Genomic DNA, 22,519 nt, shown 5'->3' with positions numbered 1-22,519 from the left:
CACCCTGGCCAGGTGGCTCAGTTGGTTAGAGCAGTTATCCTGGAAACCCAAAGGTTGTGGGTTCAATTCCCGGTCAGGGCGCATCCGGGAGGCAACTGATCAGTGTTTCTCTCTCTAAAAATAAGTAAAAACATCTTCAGGTGAGGATTAAAAAATAAAAAGAAAGGGTTTTCTTACCAAGACTCGAAAGAGCCACAAGTACGTGTCAAGTAACAAACAAAGTTAAATGAAAAGCAACACACTTTTCCTTTTCATTATAACACACCGGGTTGATTCTATTTAAGGACAAAACTTACAAAGCAGAGGATGTTCAGATGCAACGGGTGCTAGGTTCAAATGAAGACAAGTACAACTTACTGCCATGGGACTGGAGTCTGAATCACAGTACGTAAGCAGCTCGTGCAGAGTCACTCCGAAGGACCAGACATCAGAGGCAATGTAAAACTTACACTGAATTAAACACTCCGGAGCATACCTAAAAAAGAATGGACAAACATAAAACTCCCAATTCTTGGGAAGGATATTCCAACAAATACCTTACAGAGTAACTTAGAAAAACCACCTGTGATTTTTCTTGGAATTTAGAATTCGAAGACATGTAAAGTACGTGTCAATCACTAGAGGCTGCCAGAACAACAGTAAGGTGATTTGTGCTCTCTATGTGGAGGAAGCAGCCGCACGTGACCACAGGCCCCAGACTGTATTTGCCTGCACGCTCAGAATGAGTCAGCAGGGACCCCCTGCCCAGTCCTCTTCCAGTGTCAGTAGTTCTGATGAACGATACCCAAGTGCCTAAGCCAGCAACTGAGGGTTCCCCAAATCCGATTTCCTAAATACTTCTCAAACCTACTCACCTCCTAAAGTCCCCATCACTGTCCTACTTCACACCATCACTGGCTCCAGCCCAATCAAGACTATGGCTCCAACCTTTACTACTCTCCATTCCACAGTGATCTTTTTTTAAAAAAGCCCCCATCCTAACACCCCTCCTCCCCAGGGGTGACCCAAAGCTCTTGGGACCATGCCCAAGCTCTGCAACTCTGCTACCAGCATTCTGCTTTAGCCCACCCCCCGAGACACCTCCTGCCTCACAGTCTAGCCACCCTTGGGATGATGTCGGTTCCTGGACAGCCACTGCTCTTGCCTCATCCTGTGAGTCATGTAAGCCTCCTTCTAATGGCTTTACAAAGCCCTGTGGAACTTTTAAGGTTTTATAGTTAGGACTTCCAGAAACCCAAGTCTTGAAGCCCCCTCTACTTACGGTATCACAAAATTAGCTGTCTCACCCATTAAATTCAGTCTGCTTGTTTGTGTCTTGACACATACATGTTCAATGAATGAATGAATGAATGAATGGTTTGGCCTTTGTGGGTGGGAGAGCTCTGTGTTTGTGTGTCTGTAGGATGTACCTCCCAGGTGTGATAAGTTTTATGGGGGTAATAGAGTATGGGGTGGACTCTTAACAACTTCTCTCCTGGACAGTGTTCCCGGCAGACGGAAGTGGAAGTCCGAGCGTGACATTCTGACCTGGGTAATGGAGAGGATGGGCAGATTTCCCCTGGATTTAGCTCCACTCTGTCCAGGATCTCCTTGCATCTGTTCTGTGCCTGCTTCGTCACCTCACTGCTTCCCCCTTCTCTTGCCTGCCCTGCCTCTGTGTGGACGTGCCTACTCCAGGGGCTAGCAGTTCTGAGAACTGCTGGAGAAATGCCCTCTCCTGGGAGGCTCAAGATGGGAAGCTGTCAGATTACTCCTTGGAAGATGGTGTCATACAAAGCGCAGGCATTTCTCTGTGGGCTGCTTTCTGTAAACACAGCCCAAAAGCTATTTCTTGAAAGCAAAGATTAATTGATTCCAAATGTTCTAAGTTCTTTCTGACCCTATGGAACAGAGAAGCCCTATGAAACACTGATGAAATCAAACTCCGATTGTTACCAAAACACAGGGCTGTCCCGGTCGTCCTTGACGGTGTAGTACTCCTTGTCGGTTTCAATTGCTTTGGTTAAACCAAAGTCTCCAATTTTCACCTGGTGCTCACTCTCAACAAGGACATTCCTTGCTGCTAAGTCCCGGTGGACGTACTGTCGTGAACCCAAATAGTCCATCCCCTAAAGGAGAGAAGTAAAGGCAGAGTGTATTGCTGAAGGTCAGTGCAAATTGTACTTTGCTTATCACTTCATAGCAAAAAAACTATAATGAAATTACAGTGTCATTTCATCTTACATATCACTGACTTTTTCTTTTGGTTTTTACTTTAGGCAAAAATAGTGAGACCAGCCTGATTCAAAGAAAAACACATTAAATCAGCTATACATAACCAATCAGTTCAGTTTTTTAGTAGAAGCTAATTGTTCGTTCAAATCATGTAGAGCAAACTTAACTCAGTATAATTATTGGAAAGTCTAAATACAAACTATTTATCCAGGGCTGAGTGCCTGATTTTTTCATCTTTAACATGCTTTTTTATTACTTATTTTTACCTTACAAATCTGAACGGCATATTTTAACTGCTGTTTGAGGTTAATTTTGTTCTTATTCTTTGGAAGATATTCCTTAAGGCTTCCTGAAGGCAGAAATTCCATGATAAGCTTGATACCATTTCCTCCTGTATTTAAAAAACAAACAAACAAAAAACCCATCAGTACAGGGTTGCCAAGGAAGGAACTATGGGAGAGTGGAAGGCACAGCATCTAGAGAAACAGGACCTGAACTAATTTCAGCACCACCTGTGAATGACATGCAAGTCATTCAATCTCTCAAGCTGCAGAGCCTCTGGACCCTCAGCAGTAAACAGGGACAGTCACACCTGTGTACCTACCCCAGAGTCATCAGCATTCACTGAGATAATACAGTTTGTATGTCATTTCACTATCAATTTTAAAGTACAATACAGGAGTCCTGTGCTGGCTTTCACATAGATACACTTGTTAGACACCTTGATTCAGACAACTAGAAAACAAAGACTGGGGAGGGGTGGCTATCAGTTTGATGTGGCCCATGTGCCCCAGGTGCCAGTATGTGGATGGGTGAAGATCAGTCCCCAGTGTGGATATATGAACCGCCTGGGGAGACAATGCTGGAATCAGCCCCTGGCTGAGCAGGAGGCTGAGCAGCTTCCCTGGGAACTCTGCAGCTGCTGAGGGTGTCACAGTGCATAGGACTTAAAAGTCCTAGAGCTCATGCAGGCCATGAGCTAGCACACACTCAGGGTGTCCAGATAAAGCCACAGGCACTGCCAGTGCAGTACTGGCCCTTATGACCCCGCTTGTCTTTACCACCACCCTCCTTGGCACAACATACCATCTTCTGTGCAGATGCCTTTGTACTTTACAATGTTCTCATGATACAGGTTCCGTAAGATTTCGATTTCCTTCTTCAGATCAGCTATATGGTTACCTCCACTCTCAGGCTTCAGAGATTTGACAGCCACTTGCTCCCCTGTATTGTCCCCTTCGGGGTCATACCGGCAGAGTTCAACCTTCCCAAAGTGGCCCTGGAGGGAAAGATGCAGCTGTGAATAGAGGAGCCCCCAAGGCCAGCAGGAACACAGAAGATGAGGCGCCATGGCCTCAAGAAGACCCAGTGGGGAAAGGATGTCTGTCCAACAAATGGTGCTGGGAAGACTGCAGACATGTGCAGAACAGTAAAATCAGACCCTATCTCACAGCAGTCAGAGAAATGAACTCAAAACAGGTAAGACTTCAACCTAAGACCTGATACCATACAACTCCCAGAAGAAAACACAGGGAAGAAGCACATCAATAATTTTCTGTACATGACATCAAAAGCCCAAACTACAAAGACAAAAATCAACAAATGGGGCATCAAACTCAAAAGCTTCTGCACAGCAAAAGAAACAATTAACTAAATGAAAAGGCAGCCTACTGAATGGGAGAAATGTTTGCAAACCATATATTGGATAAGAGTTCAATACCCAAAAACACATAAAGAACTTAACTTACACGATTGAAAAAAATAAAACTGAACAACTTGATTAGAAAACAGGCAAAAGAATTAAATACTTTCCAAAGAGGACAGCAAAATGGCTAACAGGAACATGACAAGATGTTAAATGTCACAGGAGGTACAAATAACGCCCACAATGAGCTGTGACTTCACATCTGCCGGAGTGGCCGTCGTCATCAAGACAAACGCCAGGTGCAGGTAAGGACGACAAAAGGGAGCCCTTACACACTACTGGTGAGAAGGTTCATCTGTCCAACTCTATGGAAAACAATATGCAGGTTCCTCAAAACAATTACAAATAGATCCATAGGATCTGGCAATTCCACTTCTGGGGGTATGCCCAAAGGAAATGGAAAAGGAGTTACAAGGCATCTGCACCCCGTATTTATCATAGCACTATTCACAATAGCCAAGATAAAGGGGGAAAAACCCAAATGTCCATCAGTGGAGGAATGGGTAAACAAGGTGTAATATACGTAGGAATGGAATAGTATTCAGCCACGAAAAGGGATGATTATGGATCTTGAGCACAAGTCAGACTAGAGAAAAACAAATACTGTGATGACACTGTTTAAACAAAACATAGTGAAACAGTAGTTACCAGGAAATAAGTGGTGTAGGATGTTAAAACTAATGATTTCTAAAGGCACGAGCTTGTAACAACAGGCACTAAAATAGTCACAGAGATTTAGTGTGCAGTACACTGAACACAGACAATAACACTGTACATTATGCAATGTGATATGCCATATTATAATACATATGTGTCAAAGTAATATACACTATACACCTTAAATTCACACAATGTTACATGTCAGATTTTCCAATTAAAAAAAAAAAAGATGAGGCTTGCTCCCCATGCAGTTCCCCCAGGGGTCGGGGTGAATGGCACAGTCCTGCCCTCACAGTACCTGCCCCTGCTGGCTTCTGCCCCATTGCCACAGCCGTGTCCTCACGTGCCATCCCCCGTTACTGAGCTGAGACCAGGAAAGTACTACTGACTGGAGAACCAATACACCAATCCAGTTTCCATGAAAATGGAACCCAAAGGAAGTGAGGGTTTTGGAAACATGTAGGACAACTGTGGCATTCCTGGAGAGCCACAGCTCCATCCCCCAGGAGAGGCACCACAGGGTAGCTGCAACAAACACTGCACAAGGAGTCTCTGGAAGACGGGATCAGATCCCAGCTAAGCCATTTGTCAGTGATGCTGGCCCAGTCACCAAACCTCTTCAGCTGGTCCAGAGGTACTCAATGTTCACAGTAGTAGTAAACCCTCAGGGTACTATGAGAGGCTAGGGGCACTGTGCTCATAAAATGCCCAGCACATAGCCTGGCACACCACAGAGACTCAAGGCAAGACACAGCTTATATACTTAACTACAGAAAAATCTGCATGAAGATGCAAATCCAAGTATCTTCTCTATCATGTGAACTGTTAGGAAATTCATTTGAGGTCCAAAGGAAAGCTGACATTGGCGTTGTGTGTAGTAAATCCATCCCTCCCTTAAGCAGCCTCACAGGACATAGATTTTCTGTTTCCATCATACCTGTACCTGCTCCCCCATATTGCTCCCTTTCTATTCTCTGTCCCTCGGAGAGAATGTCCTGTGTGCATATACAGCCACATGTGCATGCTGTCATTATGTGAGTGACAATTCCTTGTGACACTAGTGGCCCAGAGAAAACGCAATAGTTGTTTATAAAAACTTTGACCCCAAATGAGAAAGAGTGGAGAGCTGCTTTAAATGCACAGAAGTGAGGTGGTCAGCAGGGCGCTAGAATGTAACTTGCCTCTCCCAGGTCACGGATCCTCTTTAAGAACCGCTTTTCGAAATGTGTGGGATCCACCTCGGTTGCTGGCTTTTTTTCTGAAACAATGTCTGGATCTAAGGGAAGAAAAAAGAAAACATTAGAAAGACACAGGCTCCCAGTTACCACGGCCACCCTAACAGCTCTCCAGGGTGTTGGCTGATCTGGTTCCATAGCGTAAGGCAGTGTCTTACTCTGCTCTTCCAGCTTATTGATGTCTCTCATGATGGCTCGGAAAAAGGGCCTCTGATTGGGGTCATAGTTCATGCAGCAAGTCATAAGGTCAGCCAGCTCCTTACAAGACGGTGTCACTGGTCGGCACCGGCTTTCGTAGAATCTCTCTTTCTGTGAAGAAGAGGACAACATGGAAGGAACCAGCCACAAACCTGTCAGTCCCAGGTTAGGGGAGTGACCAACCCCTTGTTTAATTTCCGACAGCTCTGCTCAAAGGTAGATTTCATGAGCATGTGTGTGACTGTTGCCTTATTCTAGCTTGGGACGGTCTGATACTAAAATTATCTGAAACCGAACAAACTGCTTTCCGATAAATCTATGCAACATTTTTGGAATACAGTTTGACAATACGTATAAAAATCTCCAGGTTCTTCAAACCCTCTGACTTATTAATTCAAATTACTATATGACTTGGAAATAAATCAGATATAAGCCAAATTTTATGTGTCAAAGTATCTCCTGCAGAATTAGAACATTTACAAATTAGAGTTCAAAAGAGCAATCAACTTACATTAAATTTGTAAAGTTGTAAAGCTTACCTAATCACATAGGAAAGTACTCAGTATTAAATGAAATTATTTAGCATATGTAACTACATCGAGCGTGGTCCCAATTTCATTTAAAAAAGAGGAAAACAGACTAGAAGACAATATTCCAGTGTTAAATATCAGTCGGGAATTACAAAAATATGGTGATAGCTAGTTTAAGTTTTGTATATTTCTCAATTTTCTTTCAGCTTTATTAATTTACAAGTCAGAAATAAATAATTGATGCCACTTAAAAAATTAAGTGAAATCACTACACTCCAGTTTATCTGTAGCTGAATCCCAAGAGTACCTGTTCCTCTTCTGGTTCTCCTGAGGGCAAGGAGGTGAGAGTTGAAGGGTGGGGGAGCAGGCCCCAGAGGAGCAGGCAGAGGAAGAAAGGGGGGATACTGGAATTAAGGAGGTGTCAGCTGCCCTTACCTCTCAGTGTCACTCCCCCTCCCCTGCTCCCGTGCTGTCCAACCCAACCAAGGGCGCAGGGGAGGAGGAAGGAAGACTTCTTTTATCAAAGGCACACACCCTTCCTAATGCTATCCTTGTATCCTCCTCAGCTCTGGGTACACAGCAGGTGCTCAATAAACAGTGACTGACAGCAAAGTGTATGCTGTTTTATTTCCAAGGAAGTTCAAAATAAAATGACTTCCCAAAAGCTAGGCTGAAAATTCCACACTGATTTACAAATCTGGTGGTTTCCCCATTGGCTTTAGTTTAACTCCTCTTTCTCAAGTCCTGCACCATCTTTACCTAGCAAAATGTTAATTGGTTACAGGTTCTCCATCTTCAATAATCTCTGACATACGCAGCCACCACGCGGGATGCCCTCTGCCACTCCTATTTCAGCCTCGCAGCAGGAGCCCCTTGCTGGTCTTTCCTCAGCCTGTCAGTTCCAGCCACTGTGTCCAGATGAACTATACCCAAGTCGGCCTCTGACCACCTCACTCGTCACCCAAACCCTTCAATTTACCATGATGACACCCCCCGGTAAAATTCCTAGAATTTGGGGTTTTTTACAATCTGATTACAGATCTCTTTCCAACCTAATCACCTGTCATAACTGTCCTAGGCCAATGGAACCACTCATCGCCACCTTCCCCCCAGACTTCAGTCAACCCCTGCCTGCTGAATTATGTCTCCTCCTCTATACACACGCATAAGTCCAATAATCAAATCACTGGGCCACAGCTGGTGGTCCTTTACTGTTCCTTTCACTACTTTATCCCTTTGAAGTTAAGTCTCTACTCTTCCCACAAGTACATGTGAAAAGTTCAAGCCTCACCTGTTTTACATCCCAGCTGAGGAACCCAGGTGAGTGTGTCTTGGGCTGCCTGCATCTCAGTTACCTGACCTGTGTAATGGGAGTGGTGGCACTGGCCTACCTAACTTGCAGGGCTCTACGGTGACAGTTTCAGATATGGAAGCCTTATTATTGCTATTTTGGCCTAACTCTCCTACCATGTCCTCCAGGGAAGGCAAGGCCTGTATCTATCTTGTGAGCCCCCAGTTTTTACCCAGGATGATACCTATTACAAGTAGGAACTCAGCATCTGGTAATGTTGCTAATTAACACACACTTAAGCTCAGGTAAATACTACTCTAATTATCAACTGAACATATATTGTGTGCTTGGCACTCTACGTGCATTATTTAGTTGATCTTCACAACAACCCTACAAAGTGGGTCTTAGATATACCCACTGTACAGATGCTGAAATGGAGGCCCAGGGCGGTTAAGTTACACTTGCTGGGTTACATAACCAGTAAGCCTGTGGAGGAGATTCAAACCTGGGTCCATCTCTTCCTACAACATGAGGCTTCCTGTTAACTCCTGTGATGTCCAGGAGCCTCCGAGGAGCCTTTACTCAGCTCACACCTTGGGAAACAAAGGCTCACCTCAATCAGAGTCTTGTCTTTCAGGGGGATCTCGCCATTGTAGCAGATTTCCCAGAGTGTGGTTCCAAAGCTCCATTTGTCAGCAGCCACACTCAGGTTCTTGGAGTCTTCAACACACTCGGGAGCAATCCATGGGATTCGTTCTATGCATTCTGCCAAGATAGCAGGCGAGTACAGATCAGTTTCTGCAGTCACCTGGGGAGTGAGTCACGATCACTGCAGCAAGAACTGTGCACTGACGGACTATTTCAAGTCGTGTTTTGCAAACAAATCCAGGCCCCTTGCCCCTGGCATTTTGGATGCATCAGTCTGAGTCAGCGCCAGCAGATGTGTCTGTGTATCCCAAACTCCCCAGGAGTTTGTGCGGCCAGTCTTCTGAAGCTCTGGCCTCAGCAAAGCACCCAAGGTGTAGGCCCACACTCAGGAGGGAGAACATGTGGAGGAGGAGGAGGAGGTCATGTGGACAAAGGCTTAAGAAAAAATAGGAGTCAGGGGAGAAGAGGCTAAGTTACGCAGAGCAGACATGGGCTAGTCTCACGTACTCTGCACAGTTGCCCTGCAATGTTATGTTGGTTTTATGTGGGTTTCGTTTGGAAAGAAAAAGGGAAGGAAAGACTGAGGTAAAGAAGTCCCATGTCTCCTATACCCACAAACCTCTGCCATGTGCATGGACATGCCCCTCAGCCAGCACAGTGGCCTCACAGCATAGCCCCCTGGCTCCTTAGGCAGCGGCCGTTCCTGCGTGGGCGTGCACCGTCAGGCCCACGTGCCCTTCCTTCTCTGCCTTCTCATGCCCTGACACAGGCACATGCAGGTGGTGCTCTAGGCTCATGTACCTGCCGTCGCCTTCCTGCAGGCCTGCCTCCCAGAATCATCCCCCACCTTCCCCTGAATGCCCACAACATCTCTTGTGGGGTACACAGGCTTCTCCACTTGTTCTGGAGTCATCTGTGTCCGTGTCTCTGGCCTCTGCTGAGCACAGGCCCCCTACAGACGGACTACTGGGTGATGGCCAGGTGATAAGCACCCCTTCCCCTTCTAAGGAGTGAATAATTAGGGTCTTATTTGTAAGGCTTGTTTTTTCATCCTGGTTCCCTTCTAGACTTAACCCCAGTGTTTGAATTACTGAGCAAAACTCAGAGCCAGGCACTGTGCTCAATGCTGAAGACTACTGGCCATCACTAGCCAATGGCACGCTGGTTTTAGTGCTTTGGCTCCCAGGTCACTTTCTCCAACGGAGCCCAAATCCCATGACAGCCTCATTCAGAGAGAAAATGCAAAGCCACAGCAATGACTCAGGTGCCTCTGCAAACTTCTTTCTGAGTCCAGAGGTTTTGAGAGAAATCGGCAGGGCGGGGGCGGGGGGGGGGGTTACCCAGAAGGCCCAACTCCTCCCGACACCTCTCTGACCACCTATGGACCGACCCAGCAGCCTCCCTTTGTGCTAACCCTCCACCCTGAACACAGCTCCTTAATTGCAAGGACCAGATGTACCTCCAGTGAATTGTCTGTTTCTCCTACTGCACACTCAGCTCCTTCAAGGAAGCAGGGGCCAACCCTCCTTATAAGCCACATCTTCCCAGCCCCCCAGGATACACCCATTTGCTGAAGTGTACTTTCTAAAAGGAGACAGACCCCCCAGTCCCCTTCTGCCTGCTGGCCTGACCCTGCCTCAGGGTGGGGGTAGAGAGAGAGGGGAGATGGGCGGCGGTGGGGATGAGGTAGCGCACCTTGCCTGGACAGCACAGTGATGGGGATGCCAGGGTCGCTGAGCTTGATGAAGGGGCCAAACTCGCTGTCAATGCCCTCTCGGGCCAGGAGGAGGTTTTTAGTGCACACATTTCCATGGACCAGGTCTTTATCCTCCTGCAGAATAGAAAGGGTAAGCTCACAAAGCTGTACCTGGGGCTGCCTGACTTCCATCCTTCCCACACTCCCTCCATTTCCAACCCTGGCCCCTCACATCAATCTCTCCATGTTCTCCAGCCACAGCCAGACCTAGGCAGCCCGGCTTGCCCATATACTGTGTGACTCAAGCACATTATACGCTGTCCCCCATCAGTGGAGCAGGGATAGTAGTGCAGCATGCCTCACAGGGCTTTTGTGAGAGTTAAATGCATTAGAACCTGTAAACCCCCTAAACAGCTGAACCATAGTAAGCACTCAATAAATGTGATGCTGGAAGTTTTATTCATTCACATTCATTCGTCAAGTACTGCAGCATTCCTTCTTGTACCACACAGTGCATGGAGAAGTCAGGCCTCTGACATGGTAAGATCCCTCCTCTAAGCAAAGATTCATATGTGTGGAACTCATGGAACAGCCCCAAATGACCATTTGCATTCAACACCAGGCACCCCTGTATTTAACCACAGAGTCTGGGCCACTCCAGCTTGCTTGGCTATGCTTGGCTAGCACCTCCCACCTACCAACCCCTGCTGGGACACCCTAGTTCCTGGTGGACCACCACAGACATCACATCAGAACACACTTACCAAGTAACTCAGGGCGCTGGCCAGCTGTTTAGCAACTTTGAATTTCCATGGTGTGGTGAGGACATCACTTTTCCGGTGCATGAAGAGATCCAGGGGCCCTCCCTCCACAAACTCCTCCACCATGATATCTACATGCACACAAAAAAGCCACATCTAGAACTTCTGTGTGCCCGAGATCGTACTTTCCCTCATTCCCTTACCAGAACTCCCTTTTTTGGCTAGTACTTGGCTTGGGAGGAAGCAAACATCCTCAGGAGGGGCAGATGGCAGGGAGAATCAGAGCTGATCTTAGAGAATCAGCTTAGAGAATTCTTAGAGAATCAGAGCTGGACAGGCCTGGCTTTAACAATGGCCCAGAGCTTCTTACACATCAACTCACAGGGGAACAAACTCGGTTTACTCAACCTCCCAGGGCCCAGAGTCTGCACGAAGTAAACATTCGAGACAGTGCAAAATAAAAGGGATTTAGTTCCATGTCCACTATTAACTTAAACAAGTAACCTGCTCAGTACCTCAAATTCCTCAACTGCAAAAGGCAAGGCAAGGAGCCTGGACAACAAGAAGAGCTATCAGCCCCCAGTTGTCTGCATAGCCCCCATGATCCCCAGCCAGGGCCAACCGCCCCTTCCAGACAGAACACACTTACTCTCCACATCCCGGACACAGACGCCATAGAGGTACACGATGTGTTTGTGGGAGACCTGTCTCATCATGCTGGCTGCCTCGAAGAAGGCCTGTGGGAGGACAGCGCAAAGGAGTGTCAAGGGTCAGCCCCCACTGGTCTGACCCCAAAGGGGCCCTGCTGAGAGCAAAAGCCAATGGATCCCAGGAAAGCTCACGACTATCACCATCCTGGTCCTCCAAACTGCTCCCTGGTCTTCACTGCCCAAAGGCACTGCCACCCTTCACCTTGACACCAACCTGGCTGGGAGGTAACCTTAAAAGGATACAGAACCAGGCTGGTGGGACAGGCTAGCTGACGATTCCCCCCACTGCCTACTCAGGCCCACCCCTTTCTTGCTCTTCCTTTAAACTCTGGGAAATAATGTTTAGCACTATGTTAGAATACAAGGGAAACCAAGGCAGCAGGTCTTTGTCAAGACACAGCTTCATCACTCTCTAATAGTCTGTGGGGTCCCGGGCAAGTTTTTACTTCTCTGGGCTTTAATTCTCCAGACTGTGTAGTGATAGCCCTGACTATACCAGGCACTCTGAGCCCACGCCGGCAGAGTGCTGGGGCACAAGGACCTTTAGGAGGGAACTGGGAGGGGAGAGGGAGGGCTGCTCAGTCCTCTTCATCTTCAGTCCTCCCTATTTTACAAACCGGCTTATTTACAATCACATCTGAAAGAAGGAATTACATAAAAGACACATTTGGAAACCATAAACAAGGTCAAAATAAGGGCAAAGGCTCTTCCCAGCCCATTATGTTTCCTGGTTCCAGAAATGGGGTAGCGAGGAAGACACTTGCCAGAGAAATGTCCCTGTGGCTGGGGTCTAAGACTTTGAGGATCACTTTTATTTTCTTCTCCTCAGAAGTCCCTTCGTCGTCCTTGTAATCCACCAGAGTCCCAGAGTAGATGTGCGTCCGTGTGCCTCTCCCAAGGTGCTCACCCTGAGGAGGAAGCCAGAGGTCAGGGGGACTGCTCGCGGGGGCTGCTGGGATGCCCAAGTCTGGGACTGAGGCCTTGATGGGAATGCAATGCCAGAAAGGGGTGGGGTAAAGGCTGAGGGGCTCCAACAGCTCTCGACCTCTCCAGTACCTTGTCCTAGTCAGGCCTCCAGAGGAAACTAACAGCTACTTAGCCAAACAGTTGGTGCCCTTCCTGGGCCTGAGGCAACAGTCCATATATTCCCGAACATTCCTTCCTTCCCACTTCTAGGAACAGCCTGCGGCCAAAACATAATCCTGATCTATCAGGAAATTTCCAGCAGTGCTGCAGTAGCCACAGACACTGGCTGCACACACAGCCGCCAGAGCAGACCCAGAGAGGACCCCACTGGAGGCTCTGCTCACAGGCTGCAGTACAGGCTCAGGGGATCCTTAGTCCTGGCTCTACTGGGTGCTGGCCATTTAACTTAGGGGCATTCTTCTACCATGCTCAGTGTCTGCCCACTTTCGGTAAGTGGGGCTAATAATGGCACCTGCCTCAGAGGGCCATAAGAACAACCAAATGAGCAAACAGGTACAAAGGTTCCTGGTACAGACCCTGGCATGTGGTGGGTTCCAGCCAATCTGCTGGGCCAGTATGTTTTGTTTGCCCCCAGAACAGGGGCCTGTGATTTCTCACTCGCAAACTGCTCATCTTCCACCCACACATCCAGGGCACGTGCGCACTTACGCACACTTTAAAATTAGTGATGAAATGTGCACACGTGTCTGCCCTAGCCATCCCACAGAGGCGGTGCTGTGAAGATACAGGCACACTGGAGGGATATTAATAGTTTTCTCACACACGAAAACAGATAATACCCCCACAAATGAGCAGTATGAGGACTAAATGAGGTCATCTGCACAAAGCCCTTAGACATAATAATCTGAGGACTCCCCCAGTTTAAGCTTGAATAATCCTGATCTAAACAGTCTTCATATTTGGAAATCGAGGTGTGATTCATAAAGTTTAAGCACTGTTGAGTTACTGTGATTAACCTTACAAAACTTGAAAATTGAAATTCTATTATTCTAAGACCCCCTATAAATATAGAAAATGGATGGTGGCTGACTCCTACCCTGATTCCTGCCCCCCACAGGAATGCACACTACCATTAGTCGGGTATATTAATTTGTACAAATGCCACCATTTGTCATCTGTCATTGCAGAATGGTGATACATCTGCCCTGTCTCCCATATCCTGGCAAGGGCCTATGACTATTCGTTAAACTGCATCTGTCATGAAGCAATTCATCAACATTATGGGAAGTTGTGTTCTCAGAACATCCCGTAAAAGCCATATGCTCTCAGAATAATTACTCTTCCCCAAAAGGGTTACTTATTCCAGTGGCCAAGTCACAGCACCATGCTGTCGGGCTGCAGCAACCCACAGAGACCCTGCATATCCCACGTCGGCCTCCTTCCATGTGGTCCCCTCTGCTTTTGCTTGACACTTGCTCTTTACCCTCTGGGGCTCTACTTTGATGCCACCTCCCCCAGGAAGCCATCTCTGTCCTCCTAAGATTAGATAGGATGATCATCTGAGAGTCCCACATCCTTACTCAGGACTGTCTCTTATGATGCAAGTATCTGCTTAAGATAGACAAGGTCCACCTCCTGCCCAGACTGGGAGCCTGCAGAGGGTGCAGTTGTGCCTGGCACACTGCAGTGCTCTATCACAGCTGGCTAACTGATCGAGGCAAGAGGGATGGCCATTATCTGCCTAGCAGCTCCAGGGGAAGGAAAGAAAGAAGGCCCCAAGTATATGTCAAGTTCTAGACAGAAAAGAGGCTGGGCTATTGCTGCTCTGGTGATTTTAACCTCGACACAGCTCTACCACCACCAAGGGACAATAAAGACTGGCCTTCTGTAAAAAACTTACAGTAATGGAAGTGAAGCAGCTGTAGCTATAGACTTCCACTCCCTCAAACCTTACTCAACAACTTCAGGAATTTAGTCAATCAACTAACAAACCAACTACACCCCCACCACCCTCCACAGACTCCTTCGTGGCAGTGAGCCCCTGATGCGCCCCAATCCCCCCACGGTGCCTTAGCCTCTCCCAGGTGGTGAAAAGCCCTGTGCATGGTCCTCCTCTCCAAGGCTGCTGGATGCTGTCACCAGTGTGTGATTCTGTGTAAGGCAGCTGGAGAAGGGGTGCAGAACAGAAAGTGGGGCTCCCCTGGGCCTCACACCCCTAGCCAAGGCCCCAGGGCAGCTAAGAGGAAAACTGAGCCTACCTAAGGCTGTGGACTTGGGCTTTAAGGGCTGCCAAGGATGGGACACTGCTCCGGGATCTGTTTCTCCAGTTATTCTCCTTCATGCCTCAATTTTGCATCACCTGCTCCCTGTGTTCCCCCAGCTTTGCTCCTTTGGGAAGCATCATCAGAAAGTCCACACTAACCTTTAGAAGTACTTTGTCAGACAGCATGTCATGGGACAGTAAGATCCTTGAACCCCAGACCCCCAACAAAACCTGCCTAATCCACTTCCTTCAAGGAGAAAGCCTCACTGGAAAGCATCAGCAAGGCAGGGTTCTGGTTAAACGGCTTTAACTCTGAAAGGAAAGTCTCGGTGTTCCTTTTCCACCAGCATTTACCCAACCTCCGACTTTACTCCTCCCAAGTCCCCAGGCCGCTCTGCTGAAGGGAGGCAGGACCCAAGCTGGAACCAGGAACCGCAGCAGTGACTCACTTGCATAATGTCTTTCTTGAGGATCCGATCGAAACTCAGCTGACTCATGGGGTACGCGGGCTGACATTCCTGGGCTTTCTTGGTAGCCACCAGCAGATTGGAGATTTCTGTGAAAGACAGTGGGTAAGTCTCACTGAAGTAGCAAAGGCTCAAGAATCCAGTCAGCCAGTGTCTGCAGAGCCAGGGGCCTTCCTGAATACTCATTTCTGCATTGTTGGTTCAGTCATCCAATAAATACTGAGTACTTTATTCCTGCCTCCAGGAGCTCACAGCTGGTAACACAGTCAAACCCCAAGTTAAGAACCATCAAAAGGCCCTGGCTGGTGTAGCTCAATGGATTGAGCACGGGCCTGTGAACCACACGACTGAGGTTCGATTCCCAGTCAGGGCACACGCCTGGGTTGCAGGCCAGTTCCCAGCAGGGGACTCACGAGAGGCAACCATACATTGATGTTTCTCTCTTTCCCTTCCCCTCTAAAGATAAATAAATACAATATTTTTTTAAAAAAGAACCACCAAAGGAAAGCTACAACTTGTGCAGCTACTTGAGGGCAGGCACGGGTGCTGTGGGCTGACACAGCAGGACCTGCCCCGGGATGAGGTTGGGGAGGTTTCTCCACAGATTTTCTGCTCTACCTCCACAGTCTGGTGCACAGGCACTCAGTAAGTATATCTGTTCATGAGTGAATGAATAATTGGGGTGTGAGCTGAAGGATGTGGGCTGAGGAGGGAGAGAGAGGTGGCACCTCGGGCCTAAGGAGCAGTGGGGACAAGGAAGGTGAGAAACACCGGCTTTGGGCAGAAGAACAGGACAGGTGATCCAGACAGAGGGCTGTGCCTGAGCCTCTCTGAGCTCCCCGACTGCCCGACACCAAGGGGCACTTACCAAACACTTGCTGCCTGTATGGATTATGAGCAGACCACCCTCCAAATTCTACTGACTCAAACAGCAAACTGAACACATTACGGAATCTGCTGGGCCAGGGTCAGCACAGGTGACTAACTGGGAATCTGCAGCCCACGAAGCCGCCTTCCTGCCATGGAGTTGCTGTAAGCTCCAGCGTGGGGAAAGAGGGCACCTTCCAGACTCAGACCAGCAGTGAGCGTTCTGGGAACCTCTCAGGATTTTTGCAGTTTCATCAATGAGCTGATGAGAACCAGCCAAGTGGCCCAAATGTAGTCTCTCAAACCCTCATGGCAGGGCCCGGGATGCTTTCCCTCCCGTTTTTTCCTTACGCCAACACCTTCCGACTGCTTTCTCTGTACCACTCTTCTCTGCACCAGCCAGGGTCCTAAGAACTTTACCACATTAATTCCTTGGTCCTCATAACAATCCTGTGAGGTATACTGTATTCTTACCCACCCCTTTCAGAAGGCAGAAAACAGAGATTCTAAATAATGAAGCCGTTTGCCCAAGGTCAGGAGCTGGTAAGCCCCAGACCTGGGATTCACCCTGAAGTCAGGGATGGCTCCCATCTCTTACCTTCTTCCCACAGCACCCCAGGCCCTAGTGGGGGTGCAAATCTGTATGCTGGGAACTGGGCTCAGGTACAGGTCCCCTGTTATCATTCCTGAGTCCTCTCTCCTCTGTTCTGTTACCTGATTCCACCCTGGTACCTGGCTAAAATCTGTTTCAAACAGGCCACTCAGGACAGCCACGATGGAGAAGACATCGGGTAAGGACCACCTGAATGGTGGCCCCAGGAAAGGGTGTGGAAGAGCTGTCTAGGAAATTAGAGGGGGATGAGACCAGGGGCCACTAACGAGCTGGTGATTGGTATGGCTGCTTCAGGGAACATGGCACTCATGTCGACATGAGCAGAGGAAGCCACGCAACCCCCATGAGGCCATCTTCTCACTCAGTCGTGCCCCTTGCTGTGAGCAATAAACAAGACACAGCATGTGCAGGGCTAATTTCAGCACCCGATGTGTGGTGAATGCTCCGTAACCGGCAGCCAGTGTGATTATGGCCAGTTTCACCTGTAAGCGGCATCGTCCTGGTTGTACCAGTGGTTCCTCAGGCCCTGGCAACAGTCATTGAAGACCTCAGTGTCAGCACTGAAGGGTGTGGAAATCAAGCACCGAGCCTGACTCCACAGGTGAGCACGAGAGAGGATCAGCAGTGCCGGGGCTGCTGAGTCCTGCATACCCGGCTCCTCCTCCGCACAGTCACCCTCAGACTTGGACGGGGCAGTGGGACTGGACGACACACAAGAACTGGTGGACCTAACTGTCACACCCAGTCTGTGTGGCTGCCTGCCTTTTATTTATTCCATGAGGATTTTCTCAGTTTTCAAGTGAGAAACCCAGGTTGGGGTCTAGCCATCAGACCCTTGTGGTTAGAAGGGCAGAAACACTGAGGAACTCAAAATGACATTCTCTTTAATTTTTCATGGTTTCATCACTTCTCTAATTTGCAGGCGGCAGAGGAAGATAAGTGGGCTTCTGATGACCTGCAGGAGGAAGCTTCCCATGTAAGGCTTATTTTTTTCTCCCCAACTCTAGCCCTTCCTTTCCCTCCCCAGCCCCCTCTGCCCGGAGTCAGGAAAACTGGCCCTTGCCCCAGCATCTTGAGCTGATGGCTGTACCTGCACTTTTGCAAAGACTGTGACAAAGGGGACAGATCCGTGGAGTTGGAGTTGGAAGCGTGACTTCAAACCCCCTACTCTTCCTCTAAAAGCCTAAGTGATCTTGGACAAATACAATCGGAATAACAACATACTCTGAGTTACTCTGAGGATTAAATGACTTAAAACATGAAAAACCCTCAAACACTGCCTGGCACGTTGCAAGTATTACTCACACGATGGTAGCCATTACCATCATCATCACCATCAATTGCTACTATAACTACTACTGATACTACTAAATGTGTGGCCTTCAGCAAGTCACTGAACACCTCTGAGCCTCAATTTCCTCATCTTTATAACAGCTACAAAGAACTGATGCAGATGAAAGAAATGCAAATATGCATTTATACTGCTTGGGACCAGTAAGCACCCACCAGTATGGTAGCTACTGCTCTAACTATTCATGTGACAGACAGTGAATGACAAATCTATGCTGGGTGCTGTGCTTCTCATGGGTCACAGAGTGGTGAGTGGGGCGCAGATCCTGTCTTACGAATTCAAAGTCAAGTGGAAGAGACAAGCACTAAACATATTCAATGCAGGATGCCCAGAGCCCTAACAGAAAGCCATGACAGAGGGTTCAATCGGTCCTATGCTACTCCCCCCACAGCTACTGGCTCCCAGGTCTGGGTCAGTAGGGGTGGTGTCTACACCAAAGACCTCTCCCACCGATGCCCACAAAGAATCATGTCCCAGACTCCCACCTGTCACCACCCCTCTCTTCCCAAGGCTGCTGTTCTCTACATCCTCAATCTCACCCAAAGACAACTAATTCCTAGGCAAATAAACACCATTTCTAATACGTAGAAGATAAGATCATGCAAGGAAATAGGGTCACTGGGCTTTAAGGTTTTAACTCATTATGTGGTCTCACACCCAAATGACATAAGTTTTTACCTTCACGAAACGTCTTCAAACACAAAAACAAAGGCTGCAGTTATTCAGTGAGGCTGGCAGGAAACACTATCTGATCAACAAGAACACAAGTCCTTCCTCTTTCATCAAGTTCAGTGACGGTCCCTTACTGAGAGACTAAAAGGTTATTTAAACATCAAGAAGCCAGGCCCTTTGTGTTGCTTCCTCTGCCCAACCTTGATGTAAAGACTCACAGAGACATTTACTTAAAAAAGAACATGGAATATCCCAGACAGACTCCTCCGTGTACCTTTGACCACTCTTACTGGAGCCTTCGGAACAATTGTGCTACCCTTTCTCTGACGTCAGGCCCCTATTAAGGGAATGATGGGAGAACATTGAAAAACCAATACTCTACAGACTTCCAGCCAAGATGAAGACGTAGGTAGACATGCTTCACCTCCTCGCACAGCCATAAGGAGGATCACAATTAAACTCAAAACAAAAAACAACCAGAACTGCCAGAAAATCAAACTGTATGGAAGTCCGACAACTAAAGATTTAAAAAAGAAATATTCATCCAGCCAGGTAGGAGGGGCGGAGCCAGGGAGCCCGGGCGGAGAGGACCTGGTGTGGTGGGAGCGAGGCAATGGTGGCAAGGCAGCGACAGACGGCACAACAGGCAGTCCCACATTCACGTGTGGAGGATAAAAACCAGAAGGAACACCTGGGGAGTGTGCGATCCCAGCCCCAGGCAAGACTGAGCAGCCCAGGGTTCCAGCACTGGGAAAATAAGGCCTAATAACTATTGGCTATAAAAATCAGTGGGGGTTGGAACAGTGGAAGAAACTGCCAGTTTCTCAGGAGAGTCTGTTTAAAGGGTCTGCACAGTCCTAGAATATATGCAAACCCATCTACTCTGGGAACCACAACCAGGGCAACAGCTGGAGGGCTGCCAGTTGCACACAGGAAGTGAGTAAAGTAACCGGAAATACCAAGTGCCAAGCAAATGGTATTGTTCTCTCCACTGCCCCCCCCACACACACTTACACAGCGCCACAAAGCGGTGAAGTCTCAGCCCTGCCCTGATGAACACCTAAGGCCACTTACAACGTAACGGGTGTGCCAAGACTGGGTATCAAAGCAGTTTTATCTAACACACAGAAACAAACACAGAGAGGCTGCCATGAGGAGACAAAGAAATATGACCCAAATGAAAGAACAGATTAAAACTCCAGAAAAAGAACTGAGTGAAATGGAGATAGCCAACCTGTCAGATGCAGAGTTCAAAACACTGGCGATCAGGATGCTCAGAGAACTCACTGAATATGGCAAACACATGACAGAAGAAATGAAGGCTACATTAAGTGAAACAAAGAAAAATTCACAGAGAACCAACAGTGAAGAGAAGGAAGCCGGGATTCAAATCAATGATTTGGAACAGAAGGAAGAAACAAGAATTCACAAAAACAAGGAGACAATAAGATGACTCTGGGACATTTCCAAAACTGCCAACCTCCAAATCATAGGGATGCCAGAAAGGGAAGAGGAAGAGCAAGAAATTGAAAACTTGTTTGAAAAAATAATGAAAGAAAACTTCCCTAATTTGGTGAAGGAAATAGACATACAAATTTAGGAAGCACAGAAAGTCCCAAAGAAGCTGGCCCCAACAAGGACCACACCAAGACACATAATTAAAATGCCAAATATTAAAGAAAGAATCTTAAAAGCAGCAAGAGACAGGCAGTTACCAACAAAGATGTTCCCATAGGATTATCAGCTGATTTCTCAAAAGAAACCTTGGAGGCAAGAAGGGACTGGTAAGAAGTATTCAAAGTCATAAAGGACAAGGACCTACAACCAAGATTGCTCTCTCCAGAAAAGCAGTCATTTAGAATGGAAGGGCAGATAAAGTGCTTCCCAGACAAGGTAAATCTAAAAGAGTTCATCACCAAGCCATTATTATATGAAATAATAAAGGGACTTATTTAAGAAAAAGAAGATCAAAACAATGAACATTAAAATGTAAATAAACTCACAACTATCAGCAACAGAATCTAAAAAACAAAAACGAACTACGCAAACAACTAGAACTGGAACAGAATCAGAGATACGGAGATCACATGGAGGATTATTAGCAGGGAGAAGGAAGGGGGAGAATGGGGGAAAAGGTACAGGGAATAAGCGTAATTGGTAGGTACAAAACAGACAGGGGGTGGTTAAGAATAGTATAGGAAATGGAGAAGCCAAGGAATTTATATGTACGACCCATGGACATGACCTAAGGAGGGGACTGTTGGAGAGAAGCAGGGATACCGGGTGCAGAGGGGCGAAGGGGAAAAAATTGGGACAATCATAATAGAATAATAAAATATACTTTTTAAAAAAACTAGATCACATCTGGAGAGAATGGTTATTATATCTTATACTGTTTTATAGACTAAAAAAGCTTTTGGAAAGGTGGTATTTATATAATAAAAATGCTGAAATAATAAAAAAAACAACAATACTTGAGGGATCCAGTATTTAGGGTGGACCTGGCATTCAAACCCCTCTTTGGCCTTGACCTTCAGTACTTCCCCGTCTCAGTTTTCTCATACATAAAATGGGGTACTAACTGGGTGACTTTTAAGTGACCTTCCATTGCTCACTTCTAAGAGGGTGATGAATCCACTTGTAGTACACTGGGCACAGAGTTACAGGGCTTAAAAAGGAGGAGCTGAGTTCCTCACCCGCTCCTAGGCACCTTACTCCCTGATTCTCCAGGGTTCCCCATTCCTTACAGGATAAATTCTCAGCTCCTTGGTGTGGCATTCAAGGCTGCCCACATTCCTATGTGTCTCCCCTCCCAAGACCCCTCCTTTCTAATTTCAACACACACGTCAGCACTCCAGAGCATTCTCACGAGCCCTGCTCTTGCCTGCGCTTCTCCCCTGCACATGCTCTGCTGGAAATGCCCTTCTCTAAACGGCAAGCTCCTGCTCGCTGTCCAATACTTGGCCCAAGATCTGCTTCCTCCATGCAGCCTTCCATTGCCTGGGGGTCAGGATTTTGATCTTCGAGTCTTTATAAGCCCAGAGTCTGATACATACGTGTGTTCATTAGAACACCCATTAAAGGCGCAGTGGCCTCATTTCCCTGCAACCTTTGCTGTATTAGACAGGAAACCCTTGGAGAGCAGGGACCAGGTATTGGTGGGCATTTCTGAGTCTGTGCATCTAACATAGTTCTCAGACAAGTAAACCACTGACAGGAACCTCAATACATTTTATCTTAATAAAGAACAAAGTTTCTGCTTACAAATCCTAAATATGCCTCTTTCCACAGCCTAATAGGAATGCTAAGGAAAGGTGTATGTTTTTTCTATAGAAAATGCTAACAGTTGAGGAACGGACTTGAGTTGGGGGCAGAGGTATAACAAAACTCAGTGAAAACCATTTAGATGCTCTGGTGAGGGGCCAGTCTCTTCAAAGCAGCCAGCCTGTTTTGGTGGGTCTAGGTCTCAGAGCATCACTGAAGGGCAAGGGCAAGGGCAGCACTGAGGGGCAGGGGACCAACCTCGGGGCTTGGGCTGGCAGCAGCGCTTCAGCACAAAGCTGATGTTGTCCGTGCGCAGGATTTGCTTCTTGAGGTGGCTCATGAGTTCCCCCAGGCTGGGGAAACTGCGGTCTGAGCCGTGCAGGCTGTAGCGACCCTTCTGCACCTCGATCTGAAAGTTCTTGAATTGCTTCTGGCCACCCAGCACCT

At 47.5% G+C, this 22,519-nt stretch overlaps 1 protein-coding gene across 1 annotated transcript in view; it reads right to left on the bottom strand.

The window, feature by feature from the left end:
• JAK1 (Janus kinase 1) overlaps window positions 1–22,519 on the bottom strand; it is a 126,461-nt gene that overhangs the window by 2,723 nt on the left and 101,219 nt on the right. The window contains exons 11-23 of the mRNA XM_037043351.1: window positions 22,331–22,517; window positions 15,288–15,394; window positions 12,413–12,556; window positions 11,588–11,675; window positions 10,942–11,069; window positions 10,177–10,312; window positions 8,447–8,598; window positions 5,973–6,123; window positions 5,761–5,855; window positions 3,301–3,493; window positions 2,481–2,605; window positions 1,936–2,108; window positions 358–475 (exon numbers count right to left, since the gene is read on the bottom strand). Of these exons, the coding sequence (XP_036899246.1) occupies window positions 358–475; window positions 1,936–2,108; window positions 2,481–2,605; window positions 3,301–3,493; window positions 5,761–5,855; window positions 5,973–6,123; window positions 8,447–8,598; window positions 10,177–10,312; window positions 10,942–11,069; window positions 11,588–11,675; window positions 12,413–12,556; window positions 15,288–15,394; window positions 22,331–22,517 (1,797 nt within the window). The remainder of the gene's footprint in view (window positions 1–357; window positions 476–1,935; window positions 2,109–2,480; window positions 2,606–3,300; window positions 3,494–5,760; window positions 5,856–5,972; window positions 6,124–8,446; window positions 8,599–10,176; window positions 10,313–10,941; window positions 11,070–11,587; window positions 11,676–12,412; window positions 12,557–15,287; window positions 15,395–22,330; window positions 22,518–22,519) is intronic.

This window comes from Sturnira hondurensis, unplaced genomic scaffold (assembly GCF_014824575.4).
Source record: "Sturnira hondurensis isolate 20B ecotype Veracruz unplaced genomic scaffold, ASM1482457v3 Scaffold0000648, whole genome shotgun sequence".
NCBI lineage: Eukaryota > Metazoa > Chordata > Mammalia > Chiroptera > Phyllostomidae > Sturnira > Sturnira hondurensis.
The sequence above is the reverse complement of the archived record's forward strand: the minus strand, read 5'-3'. Positions and strand labels throughout refer to the sequence as shown.